Source organism: Gobius niger, assembly GCF_951799975.1.
Source record: "Gobius niger genome assembly, chromosome: 6".
NCBI lineage: Eukaryota > Metazoa > Chordata > Actinopteri > Gobiiformes > Gobiidae > Gobius > Gobius niger.
The window spans coordinates 26,625,539-26,639,516 of record NC_136857.1 but is presented as its reverse complement, the minus strand read 5'-3'; the positions used below and the strand labels follow the sequence as shown (position 1 = coordinate 26,639,516).

The following is a 13,978-nucleotide window of genomic DNA, read 5'->3' as shown; positions in this document are numbered from 1 at the left end:
TGTCAAGTATTTAGATGCAAAATTATGTGACTGTCCTTTAGAAACTCACTGTCCGTCATGTTTTCTTCAACTATATCGATTTAGACAAGACACTTCAAATCCTAAATAGGGAAATAAATAAGATGCAGCAGCCGCCAGAATTGAATTGTGATATAATTATTGACCATATCACCCACCCCCATCCCTTACCCGGAATAACTAATGGTTAACATTTGCATTAAGAAGTCAGAATTTAAACTCAGACTTCCTCGATGACATATTTCCCACTGGGAAAGTCGGACGACAAGCTCCGAGCTGGGGAACATGGCGACGCATGTGTTGGCAGTAAAATAAAAACACCCGACTTCTATAGTTATACATTTCTTTTGATCTTAACCCTTAAGTTGTCCTCTACTGCCCGCTCGCTGTCTGTCACTGAGCTCCTGCAAAGGAGTTGAGCCACGCTAATATTTTGAGGTGCACCAATCTGAGCGCTCACCGATCATGATGTTCCCGACCCACGGATCGTCATCCCCACAGCGCTGTTTGTGACCAGTGCAGAGCAGAACTGAGTTTGTGATCATGACTTGAGCATGATGCCTGTGCGTGATGTCTGCCCTGATCGCTGGCCACGTTAGCACATGTTTCTTTTACTCCTCATCTTTCTCATGAATACTGGTCAATGCTTTTCAATCACACGGCTAATAACTGCATATTACTGCTACTCAACAACAAAAACAACACAGCATATCAACTCATTTGTTTTTTTATTAATTAATTAATCAAGTAGTTTGCAAACAATATGCTCAAGCTTTAATTGCCATAGCCACACCCATGACAGAAAACATATTTACAAAATACTATCTATTCTCATACTCTCACCACCTGTGGTTACACGGTAATTCTGCAGGCTTTCTAGTGGTTATACGGCGTATACCTGCGTATCACCCCCCCCCAGCGCAGCCAGTGTTTAAATAACTCACACAGATGCATTTTCTATTTGTGCACCAAACTGTTGCACTATAAAAAAAACATTACAGCAAAACTGCAAACATTTAGGTAATCGGAGTAAAGTATCAAGAAGAAACTAAATTCACTTTCTTTCTATGAGCTGTGTAGCTGTTACTGTATATTTGGCTTTTCTTACTTTTTCCTTTAATGTTGTTATGATGTGTCATCAAAATGCATGATTTCAGTCAGTTAACTTGAACATAATCTGTTTGTTTGCCCTTGCATGGGTTGAAGTGCCAATGCAGAGTATTCACTTTCTCTGGTCTCTGGTCTCAGGCTGGCGTAGGTTGGAACACCACTGTCGTTTGAGGCAGCCTGAAATAAAAAGAAAAACTTTATTCATATAGCACCTTTCACAGATAAAATCACAAAAACAACTGAGTATGACACAAATTCAAATCCAAACTATGGTAAGGTCCACTAAAAGCTCATCTTTACAGCCGTGTTTCTAGTTGTTTCTTGAAAGAACCAACAGTCGGCCACACATAGCGACAGAGGAAGGTAATTCCACAATTTAGGAGCAACGGATTCAAAGGACAAGTCTCCTCTGGTGTTAAAGGAGGCCACTGGGACATTGAGGAGGTACTGGCCCGAGGACCGAAGTGTGTGTCCAGAGGAGTTATTCATTACTGCACTCAGTGACCTCCTACCGTCAACTTAAGCCATCTTTATTATATACATAGAACCGGTCTAAGAAATACTGGAAATTCTTCTTAAAAAGCCTAAAAATGTGTAAACAATGTTATTTTAAGTAACTTCAGAAAAACAGGTGTTGTGTGCAGGTACGCGGTATTCTTCCAAGTGCACAACATATTGTTGTACTGCGCAAAGACAGTGTAGGTGAACAAAGCAAACATTGTGTATGTTAGAAAAGCCTTGAAACATTATCGGAGGAAGGTTGAAGCCGCTTGCTTTATTTAATAAGAACACAGGTCTTCATCCCACATATAGAAGGATTCGTTTTTTTTCTCAGTGAGATGATCCTTGTGGCCATTCGATTTTCAGCTGCTAACAGTGAACTACTCACACAAGGCGATGTCTGTTCCGTTTGTCCAGAGACATTACAGAAAAAACAAAGAGCAACAAATACAATAGATACAATTTTATTTACATTCCTTGTTAAATGTAGATCTTGTTGCCTATGCTGAAAGATCAATGAAATGCCTAATAATGGCTCTCTGGCCACAGCAGAGTTATATTGTTAATTCATAGGTGAAAAGTTGGATGCATAAATAAAAGAGACAGATCTCCAGTGATAAATATAACAATCACAACTAAATAGAAATAGACTTGAGCGAGATCTGAGAAGTTACCTGAGTGGGACGGCGTCCGGGTCTGGTGGATGTGTTTGCATTGACGTTCACATCTGTAAAGTTAGAAATCCAACTTCAAGGTTTCTGCTTTCTGCTCACATTTTGACAGTACAACATGTAAAGGTGTAACTTACAGCGTCCGGATTGTATTTTCTTCCTCAAATGAATCAGAAGAATCACCAGGGCGATGATGATTCCCACAAGCAAACCCACCACAATGGGCAGCACCACACCCGTCACACCTGACGGCCAAAGAGAAAGAACTACAACAACTAGAGCAGACCACTCACAAACTTTCACATCACAAGAATAACAAGCTCAAAGAGAAAAGTAATGTGTTTCTTCAAAACAATAAACATACAAATATTTACAACAGCTGTTTATTCAGAAATATAATATTTTGTATTTGTAAACAATAGTACTTTTTGGGTGAGGGAAAACTATCCCCCCTAAACAAAGGGATTTATTTCCTCCCAAGTGAATGTAGATTTCAAAAGGGAAAAAAAGAACAAAAGTAGTTTGTACCTCAGACCAGCGCTAGTCGAAAAGGAAACATAACTTACCTGTTTCCTCAAAACTAGAAGCATATTTTAAAACAGAATAAAGTGTTAATAGTGTGGATTGAACTCTGTAATGTAGAATCGTAACATTATTTTTACTTGCAAATTTTTAAATGCAAAGCTGACCTGTCTCATGGCCTTCATCAGGATTGCCATTGTTTGGATCTATGAGGTCACTGCCTGTTAAGATGTTAAGATCAGAAATCAAGAGAAGAAAAGGGTCAATATTTCTATATTTGATTTGGTCATGCCCGTTCCACCTCTGAACAGCCTCTCACCATTCATCCTGATGGTGAACTCCTGGCAGTAGTTGTTGCTTGACTCGCGTCCCACGCCGCAGCGGTACCGTCCTACGTCTGAAGCTCTCAGTTTCTTGAAAGTGACGTTGAAGGAGTCCGGGCTCACATACTCCAGGCCGAATCTGGGGCTGTATCCTTTCTCGTCGTTGGTGTCGATGAGGAAGGCTTTACAGTCCTCGCGGCACAAGAACTTCCTGTTTCTGGGCTGGAGGGGCAGCTCACAGGGCACCGTGAGGTCTGAGCCTGGAGAGACCCAGTACTCACGCTTTTCGTCTCTGTTCACGCCTCCATTGCACAAGTCTATGAAAAAAATCAATATAGATCTAATCACCGATCTTGGGTTTGATTTGAATTCCTGCATCATCCTGAATAAATAAGCACAGAGACTTTCTCTTCACTTTTTCTCAGGACAAAGTGAGCCAGTTCAAAACAATGTACATATACATACATACATGTACATAATATTTAGAATAGTCAAGTTCAGTGCATGACCACTCAAAGTTTGCAAACTACTGAAACTCTGGCCTATAAGACATTGAGTCAGGGGTCTCCAACAGTTTTTACCCGGTGAGCTACTTTTACACACAAGAACACTGGAGACCTACTTGCTTCAAAGATGCAACTTAGGAGAATTAGTAGTCAAAATTCTATTTCAAAGAGAATTACATGAATTTTGTCCTTATAGTTCACAATATTGACCCAACAATTCTTAGATTGTCTGTGTAGGTTCTCAGTCGAACGGGAGTTGCCCATCTTCAATGAAGACTCTTGAGTCATCTTCTGTACTCAGTAGTTGAGGAGTAGGACGTTTTGCCTCTCATCCGAAAAGGCTTTGTCAGCAGCACTTAAGTTCCAGCTCAGATCCTCCCTGTGGTCTGTATCTTGTCTGCGATTTGATCAAGAAACTTCAGTGTCGCTGATGAAGCCTTTCGGATGAGAGGCAAAACTAAACGACGATGGCGCAGTTGCTCCAGCTCCTGAAGGTGCCCACTGTCGTTGTGTCCTTGGGTCCGTTGGTGTTTAGAAGCATGTATGATGCTTCTAAACGTGTCAGTGTTGAGCTGTGACAGCAGGAGACACTGTATATTCATACTTAGTAGTTGCTTCAGAGGGGGCTTGTTTGAAAGACAAAAATCTGTAGATTCCAAAACAAAAAAACAGTCTCCAAGTCTCCATCTCTTGTGGTTCCGAAATTATACGCGAAAGTCTACATACAACATTAAATACATAAAATAGATGTACAAACTTGTGACCAAAGTTTTGGGATTAAGCCCAGACGTCCCAGAATGCCAGGCTATAGATTACCTTTGATTATAAGTTGAAAGTCGCGGTGTTCCTCTGAGGTGGCAGAGGTCAGTCCCACTCTGTAGTCGCCGGCGTCCTGTTTGATGACTTGGGTGATGGCCACATGAACCTGCCCGTCCAGTCGGAGGTTGTATCGACCGCTCTTGGTCCTCCGGCCGTGGACCTGCATCAGCATGTCTTCTGGCTGACAGGGCAGTCGGCACAAATATATCTGGGTCTGTCCTGATGGAACAGTGGGGCTGAAGCTAATTCTGAAGTCTTCCCCTTCCAGCACAGTGATAGGCTCCTGTGCTGCAGCTGAGGAGAAGTGTGTCACAATATGAGAAAACTCCATTTGTGAAAAAGCCCTCTCCAACAAGAAAGCTCCTCTAGCTTAGATCAGCCCCTGCTGTTCCTCAGTTGTCCACACTGTCTACAAGCTCTTACAGAGCCCTAAAACACAAACCTTTCGCTGTACTTAAATACGATTATCTGAATTCTTCCCTGCTAATACGAGGGTGATTTATGTATTCATGGGTAAGAGATAAAGGCAAGGCAACTTTGTCTATGCCGCGCATTTCGTACACAAGGCAACTCAATGCGCCTTACAAAAGAAAATATGTGAAATTACAATCAGATTAAATTAAGGCAAAGCACATAACATCAAGACATAGGACGCGGCCGCCTGTCGACAAGAAAGGTTGTGGTTAGGGAGGGGATGTGTGTGCAGTTATTTGCATAGTTCTTGAAATTAATGTTGTGAATGAATGTTTGTAAATATATTCGCAAAATAATTATTCCAGTATTAGTTAATCAATTTATGATTAATTACTTGGTCTCAGCATTAGTTCAGTTCTCCAGAGCAGGTAGTTCCTACACAGTTCATCCCTTTTCCAGCCAAAATATAGCCCTCCTTCTGTCCGTCTCCACAGCGGGCTGCCAGGTCGAATACAACAGTCTATCACTGTGCGTTACTTTCTGGTGTAAGTCCATCACTCGGTCTCACTCAAGTGCTCATAAATTTCAAGCGACAGCAGCGGGGCGCAAGATGTCGACTTTCCGACTTTATGATAAACCAGGGCTGATCCAAGTCCATACCCAGTTATCAAGAGTCCAAATAAGTGAATATCTTTGATGTCTCAGACCGACAGGCAGGGGCGTCGGACTGGGGGGGTAAAGGGTACTGTGTACCCAGGGCCCAGAGCAGGGTGGGGGCCCTAAAAAGTGCTGCAAAAAGCGTTCTGTATTGTACTTAGTTTCCTCATAATTGATACTACAGTATAAGAATTGAACACAACTGGGCTGAAATACAATGGTTGCTAGACAGAATTTTGCACAAACAGTAATGATGGATGAATTTAAAAATGTGCCAAATGGTTCAGCCGGCTTCAAATATGGTGCGAGACTAAATGAGGCTGAAGCCCTTGAGCTTTTTTGTTCATGAGACAACATATAGTTTAATATTTCTTTTTTGCAAAATAGCATTTTAATGCCTACTTTAAAGTCACACATTTGTTATTCCCAGCACAAATATCCTATGTCCCTGGTGCCGTCGTCCTGTTTTATGTGGTATGCTAATAATCATTATGTATGCAGAATATTCCACCACCAATTTAAATATCACTACCGGGATTGAAGGTTATTCAATTTCTGTAACTGAAGCCAATCCAGATGAAATTTCAAGCCAAACATCGAGTACACGACAAACAAAAACAAAACAATGAACTAAGTATCCAGGACTAATCTAGATTTTTAGGTCGCTGTATATAATAAAGTTATAATAGAAAATAAATCAACTGCACTGTCAAACCACTGTTATGTGGTTAAAGAACAAGAAATATGAGGGGGGTCCAAAAAGATAGTTTGTACCTAGGGCCCAGAATTTGGTGCTGACAGGACCGCAAGGCAAACGATAGACTTACTCTTGTCCACCGTAGCTGTGAAAGTCCGGTCAGGGAAGACGACCTCCTCCGTGGCCTCACTTTGTGAAAAAAAACTCAGAAATTGTGCTGAGATTCCAGTTATCAATTCTATAGTGAAGTGTTTCGGGAGGACAGCGAGCAGGTGGTCCAAGACAAACAAAAGTCAAACAAAAGCACGAAAGGCTGGAGCAGTTAGAAAACACATCTGCACTCAACAGAGACAGGAAGTAAGTGTTAAACAAACGCTATGTAGAGAAACCAGTTTCTGCAAAGTTTTCCTCAGAAAGCCACACACTGGACTTTTAATACTGTAATTTAGTCCTATTGGTTTGTGTGACTATCCTGACTTTTTTCACATACTGATCACCATTGATATTGGCACTGAGTTTAAAGAGCGCTTTCTTTTCAACATAATTCGGTGCCTTAGCAATTAACTTTATTCAGACAAACAATGGACACCCAACATTTCATGCAAATTGAGTAAAATTTCCCCAAGGGGTGTAGTTTTTGAATGTTCTAATAATTTACAGTCAGTTACTTTAATGTCAGTTAGATTTTCAACCCATTATACAGTCTCTAGGATTAAACAAAAGTGCTCACAGACTTCCACTGAAATCACTATTTTTCAACCAATTAGAAATTAAACATTCAATTTCAAATCTCTGCATATTGTCTGAACCCCCAGGTTTCACTTGAATGCCCTGACATGTTTTTTTTTTTTTTATGAGGTAATTTTGACCTCTTATAGAAGAAAACACCTATAGTAAATGTCTGCGTTACAACATTACTAAATGAGCAGCTATGTACATGGGGGGGAGACGACCGAATTCCGACATGATGAAAACACGACAATTTTAGACATGATATCTGACCTTATGATGAAGACAAATGATGATGAAAATGGACAAAAGTCATTAAACATTCAATATGACATTTATTCCGTTGATCATAAAACGGACCAAAAAAAATCGTTGGACCCAGACGGTTTAAATGATCAGTAGAAAAATGAGAAATGCCTGTATTTTACTTTTTATTGCAGTAGCTGTTTTAAAAGAAAAGTGATTTCCTGGAGTAATCTGTCTGCGAATTGGATCCACATCACTATTATTTCACAAAAACTGCCTGAGCTGCATGAACAAATTTGGCTGTACCAACCAGACCAGAAATTACCCATTTTGTATTTAGTGTGCTATGTATGTTGGTATAGCTTTTTAAAGTTGATGTTCACATTTTGATATGAGGGGCCCACAATGTAACAAAGGTATGACTGAGAGTCAATATGTTCCATTCATCATTTCTGTCTTTGTTCAGCCCTTGTTCAATTCCATGATTATCTATTGACAGATCAACACAAAACACACACCACAAAAAGGTATATTTCTCACCTAGGAGGAAGCTGAGGAGCAGAAGCGCCATCTTCATTGTGATGAAATGACCCGAGACCAGAACGGCATCTATTCAATCTCCGCTCTTCCCCGTTTCTGCTCAACTACTGCCCCAAGTGCTTTCACCACCAGCACCAAGAAATAATCTTTGCATCATGCCACTTCCTGTTTTTAGAAGTAGATACAGGGTTGTTGAGTGCACTTACTCGAAGCACATGGCACTACTATAGTATTTGAACATTTCATTGCATATTTGGTGTATATATTGCCCAAAACAACCCTTTACCTTGCAATGACACAATTAAAACATTTGGGTACGTAAATGATAATATAGAATATGGTCATTGAAAAATTGTTGTTTAAAAAGCTTAACAGGTCCAGCCCTTTTGGCAAGTTCAAAAACCCAAAGGTAGAGTCGGGTTATGGCTCAACAATGATCTGGACAGGGCCTGTAGAACAGTCCAGGCAGTATTCAAGTTTTATCTATTTATCCCCTCAATGGTTCAAGAATAACTTAATTTCTGTTTATTTTTACACGTCTCCTTTAATGGCCTTGTCTCATGGTCCAGATTATTTTCATACATGCCATCCACAACTTATTCACCATAGAGGGTGAGTAATTGTTTCCTGTTGCTGAGCTGTTTCTATGAGGCAGATCACCAACTAACACAGTCAACCTCGCCTGGCCACACAGCCTCTTCTACTTTCTGTTCAAACACAGAGAGTCTGGGAGTTTTCCCAGCTCTGCATCGCTCCAATCACAGATGCAAATGTGTAACATGTCACTCAAATGTGGAAGACTCTCTAATTCAGAACAATCTTTACATGTCTCTCATCTGTAATTAAAAGAGTTTAGAACAACACGTGTCTCGCAGAAGATGGACATTTCCAGTGTGATGTTTCTTGTTGAATTTAATATTTTCACGCACCGTAAACTGCCATGTTAGACGTGCCATGTCTTTCTCTGATGGATTAATTCTGCCTGTCAATTCCAGCCAACAGAATTCACTCAGATAATGACGACTACCAGACAACACGTCTTTGTATAGGATTGGAAAAGTCTAGTCTTTCTGGCCAGGCTACCTGTGCTCGGGACGGGAAATACGTACATGTGGAACGGATCCTAGAGTCTAGACTGCTTCACCAAACTTGTTATGATCCTGTCCGTGGCTAAACTTTCTTCCTCACGCGGATTAGTATGTCTGCTGATACTTAGCCGTTTGCTCTGGTCACTGTTGCCCAAAAGGAGGGAGTGTGCTGGCTTAACCTGTAATTGGCCTTTATTTTAGCATTAAAAACAACCATTCTATTCAGATACATTATGTTATTTAATATATATCACAACAAATCTTAAAGCTAAGGGGTATAAAGTAGTTGTACCTTTTAAGCCTTTAATATAAGTTCAGAAATAGCATTTTTGGGGGACATCTTGCCCCTCAGCACCCTCTAACCAAATCAACTTTGTCAGCCTGGCTTCGTGGTGCACACAGAATATTCTCTCTGTATTTGTGGAGAAGACAAAGGAGATTGAAGTGGACTTGCGAAGAGCACAGATCCAGCATGCTCCTCTCTGCTGTGGAGCGGGTGACCTGTCCACAGCACAGCGGTCACCCTCCCCTGTGCTCATCACAGAGAACCTATATCCTGGTAAAGACCTCCTCACAATAAAAAAAAAGAGAATAAACATTATTTTCACTAGCTGTTTGCCATACATAAAACATGCTATTTTATGTTCATTCATTTTCAAGGCAGTGATAAGTATTGCGGCACCACCTGGTGGATAACTTCCACTTTGCAGGATAATGTAAATAGAAAAATGATAAAAAAATTTCCCCCCTCGTGACCATTGACCAAGATATGCTCTCATTGTTGCTCTCAATGTTTGACATATTTCGTTAACCTAAAATGTCACATGTGGCCTAAATCATTGAAGGTTATTTGTGTAGTTCTTTGAGTTGGAGTAGTTAGTGTGGGGGAAAAAAATATAAATTTCAACCTAGAGAAACTGAGACAAACAAGGATGCAATTAGGAAAGCTTTATTACATGAATCAATAGTACTCACACCCCGACAGGAGACATCACTTATATGTTTATGAGTAAGTTAGATGACCATTGAAGATGTCTTAAAGGATTGGCTGTGGCGTTGTTGATGGATGGAGGTCGGTGATGCTGTAGATAGGTCTTACTTCTCGTCTTCATTTTCCAGAGGAGTATCTATGGGTAGTTGAGAAACAGGCTAATGTAAAACAATCTATTTGCAAACATAAAAAGGTACAAAAACTCCCTCTCTAATATTTTGAGGTGCATCAATCCGATCGGTCACCGATCATGATCGGCCGATCATAGCCTGATCTGTGTGATTGGTATAATGACCTGATCACCTACCGGTGAAACCTCCACAGTATAGCGCCGCTCTAAACCGATTTTAAATGTAATGCGTGGCTACACAACAGCTCTGGATGTACTGCTCTAAGTGCATCTACTTGTTTCTAGACGGCAGCAGTGTGTAGTGTAACTACACCAAACAACCATGGAGTCAGAAGAGAAAGTAAAATGTGTGTTCGGCATATCTTCTCTTTCTTCAAATAGTGTCCAAAGCTAAATGCTGCTCCTAATTCCACTGTATCCTTGGCTGTGCTCCGCCTGGCCTCTCTGTAACCATTCATTACACGCTTTGATTTGATTGGTCAAAATAACACGCACTATGAAACATACTATAAAAAATAAAAAGTATATAAAAGACTAAAGACTAACTTTATAAATAAAGTAATTAAACAATATGATATAGACAAAAAAAGCATTGTAACAATAATCAGTGAAAACCATGTGATCGTATTGGTCATGATCGGTATCGGCCAATTTTCAAATTTTGGTGATCCGTCCCAAAAATGCTGATTGGTGCATCGCTACTAATATTTCTAACGTGCACCACGGACCTATTACTAGAAACACCAACTGCGCTCTATAAATGATTTGCCACACTTTTTTTAATTTTATAGATTTTAAAACTAGCCACACAGATAAACATTGTTGATCATTGGTTGAGGCCATATTTGCTTTGTTGCTTAAATTCTTTGTATTTGTTTCATTGTCAGTACTATATCCGACTTGACAACTGGAATGCAGCTCCGAGTTCTGACCTCCGAAGACAAATGGAACGCAGCATAAACAGCAACTTAAATATTCATTTTGGTCATACATGTTCCACCTCTAAACAGCCTCTCACCGTTGACCCTGATGGTGAACTCCTGGCAGTCGAATCTCCTCACGCACCCCTTGCCGCAGCGGTACCGTCCCGCGTCCGAAGCGCTAAGGTTCTTGAAAATGGCATTGAAGGAGTTGCGGCCCACCAACTCCAGGCCGTACTTGGCGCTGTATCCTTTCTCATCGGTGGTCTCGATGAGGAAGGCGGTGCAGTCCTCGCGGCACAAGAACTTCCTGTTTTTGGGCTGGAGGTGAACCCCACAGGGCACTGTGAGGTCAGAGCCCGGGGAGGCCCAGAACTCGCGCTTTTCGTCTATGTCCACGATGTCGCACAAGTCTACGAGAGAAGGACATCAATAGTCAGTGTGTGTGTGTTGAAGCACTCTGGGTTTTTAAGTTGATTTGAGGAGAATGGATTTGCCTGGAAGAAGCCTCAGTATGAGAAAAACATGCCAACTCAAAACAGTTTGTACAGTTTGTAAGTGTACAACTGAAGACCAAACAGCTGTAGGATAAGAGTCCCCACTGTACCACTGTGCAATCATCATTCTTTTGACTCTTTTGACAATGACTATGAACGTATTCATCTCATACGAATAAAGTCAAGTCAAAATCAGGTCCTACGGATGTTTTCTCATAGCAAATTGTCCATTAGAAGCAAAATAACGGCACTCACAACCCCCCACCAACTTTTCTTAATCAAATTGCTGCTCCACTGAAGTAAATCTATGATTAAAACCAAATATTATCCATCAAACCAAGTCATCATTACAAAAGGATTCATGCCTATCAAATGCTCTTTAAGTTCCCATAGATTACCTTTGACCTTCAGTTGAAAGTCGATGTGTTCCTCTGAGGTGGCAGAGATCAGTCCCACTCTGTAGTCGCCGGCGTCCTGTTTGATGACTTGGGTGATGGCCACATGAACCTGCCCGTCCAGTCGGAGGTTGTATCGACCGCTCTTGGTCCTCTGGCCGTGGACCTGCATCAGCATGTCTCTTGGCTCGCAGGGCAGTCGGCACAAGTATATCTGGGTCTGTCCTGATGGAACGGCAAAGCTAAAGCTGCTTCTGAAGTCTTCCCCTTCCAGCACAGTCGGCAACACCAGAGGCTTTTGTGCTGCACAAACAGCTGAGGAGGAACAGTGTTTGAATGGAATGTTTTTGGCAGATGTGGCAAGTTTTACTCATACATAGTACAAATGAAATACAGGTATAAGGCGGCTTCTCATGACAAAAAGCAAAAATACTTACTTAAAAATAGCAAATGTTTTTCATTTTAATTCAAAGCCATGAATCACTTTTAGCAGACATATGGATCATTACTTCCTAATAGATATTTGCAAAAAAACACGTAGCCTATGAGCCACAGAATAATTGTGTTTCTCACCGAGTAAGAAGCAGAGGGGCAGAATTGTGATCTTCATTGTGGTAGAAATGGAGATACTGTATCTGACTGAAATGACTGCACACCTGCAGCAGCATTTATTCAGTCTCTTCTTCCTGTTTTTGCATAATATTACTGAAAAACACATTCATCAGTACCAAGAAACTATCCTCATCACGGCTCATCCCGTTTTAAAAATAGACAGTGATTCACTGTTCTCACTCGTAGCAAGTCATTGATGACTCCATTACAGAGTTTGACCATTCCTTGCATCATTAGACTTACCTTTATATTTTGTATTTATTGTGCTCGAATCTACCGTTTATGTTGAGATGGTGCATTGAAAGTATTGCTATTGTTATTCGTGTTGTAGCATCTTTTGTATACTGCAAAAGATAAGATAAGATAATCCTTTATTGATCTCACAAAGCAGAAATTCACTTGTTACAGTCTGCATTCAAGAAGATCACTCAGAGTTAAAGTGCAGCTGATACAGAGATTATTGCACAAAACATATATCTTGCCAGAATAAGTATTTATGCACTTAATTAAAGAAAAACACAATTTTCAACTCTTAATGGTTGAAAAAGATGCATTTTCGTGCCAGTGATTTAAGTCAACTTCTTGATTGTACGTCTTCAGAGAGCTCTTTGAAGTAAGGCATGTTGCACATCAGACAATCCTTCTCAACAAGACACAATTCTTAACTAGTGTGTGTTTTTCAGTGCCCAGGGCAGCTTTAAGCCACACCTCAGTGAGTGGACTTCAGGTTGGCTCACAATTATTCCTCGCTATCCTGTGAATGTTTACATGTTATGGCCAATAAAAATGTGATAAATGAAAGTGTTTGGGTGGTATTAGTTTAAGCAGACACTGTTTACTCATTCATGTGATTTTAATAAAGGTCAGACTCAGACCACATTTTTTGAGCAATTTACTCAGAAATGTGACATATTCCAAACGGGAGGGCATCCTGCTGCCCCGCTCCGGTGTGCAGTAAACACCGCGGTCAGGTGTAGAGGACCTACGACAGCGATCTTATCTTAACTTCTGGGTTGAAAGGCAGTAAGCCAGTATTCCATTTAGCCAAAAATCAAAGTATTAGCAAATATGCGCATGTATTTGACTTTGGGAGGTCTAAAATAGCACGATAGGTCTCGCTATGCATGGACTATGTTCATATACGCCTTACACAACTTTGTCTCAGGGGCTCATCAGGGAAAGTGTGTCATTTTTGGTAAAAAGTGACCATAGAGGGAAGTCATTCTTAGTCATTTTCCTGTTACTGACAATGACACAGATCACCAACCACTGCAGTCGCCCTGTGACGTAAAGTCCTCCCAATCTATTGAGTGCTAATTTTGCAAAACTGTCATTCTGTATTGCATATATCTTGTTTTATTTGACCATCGTTTGCAACTTTTACAAGCTTGTCATGCGCCTTAAAGGAATAGGCCATATAGCTCCCAAGAAAACGTGGAACAGCTTGGTAGCTTCTAACTCACCCCAGTTTGGAGCTATACCTAAGGCTAAATGCTAACAACATTTGCGTGACTGAGCGCACGAAGACCAGACAGTTATACATGAACTCGTACAAGTTAAGAACATATCTCAATGTGTAAAAACGGTGGCCT

The 13,978-nt window shown here is 40.8% G+C and overlaps 1 protein-coding gene across 1 annotated transcript; it reads right to left on the bottom strand.

Moving 5' to 3' along the window:
• Positions 1-9,876: 9,876 nt before the first annotated feature.
• Positions 9,877-12,387, bottom strand: LOC306964644 (uncharacterized protein). Its single transcript, XM_079558727.1, has 4 exons — positions 12,348-12,387; positions 11,778-12,089; positions 10,981-11,295; positions 9,877-9,968 (listed from the first exon to the last, which is right to left on the bottom strand). The coding sequence occupies exons 1-4, from the start codon at positions 12,382-12,384 to the stop codon at positions 9,937-9,939; spliced, it is 696 nt and encodes a 231-aa protein (XP_079414853.1). The 5' UTR covers positions 12,385-12,387; the 3' UTR covers positions 9,877-9,936.
• Positions 12,388-13,978: the final 1,591 nt, after the last annotated feature.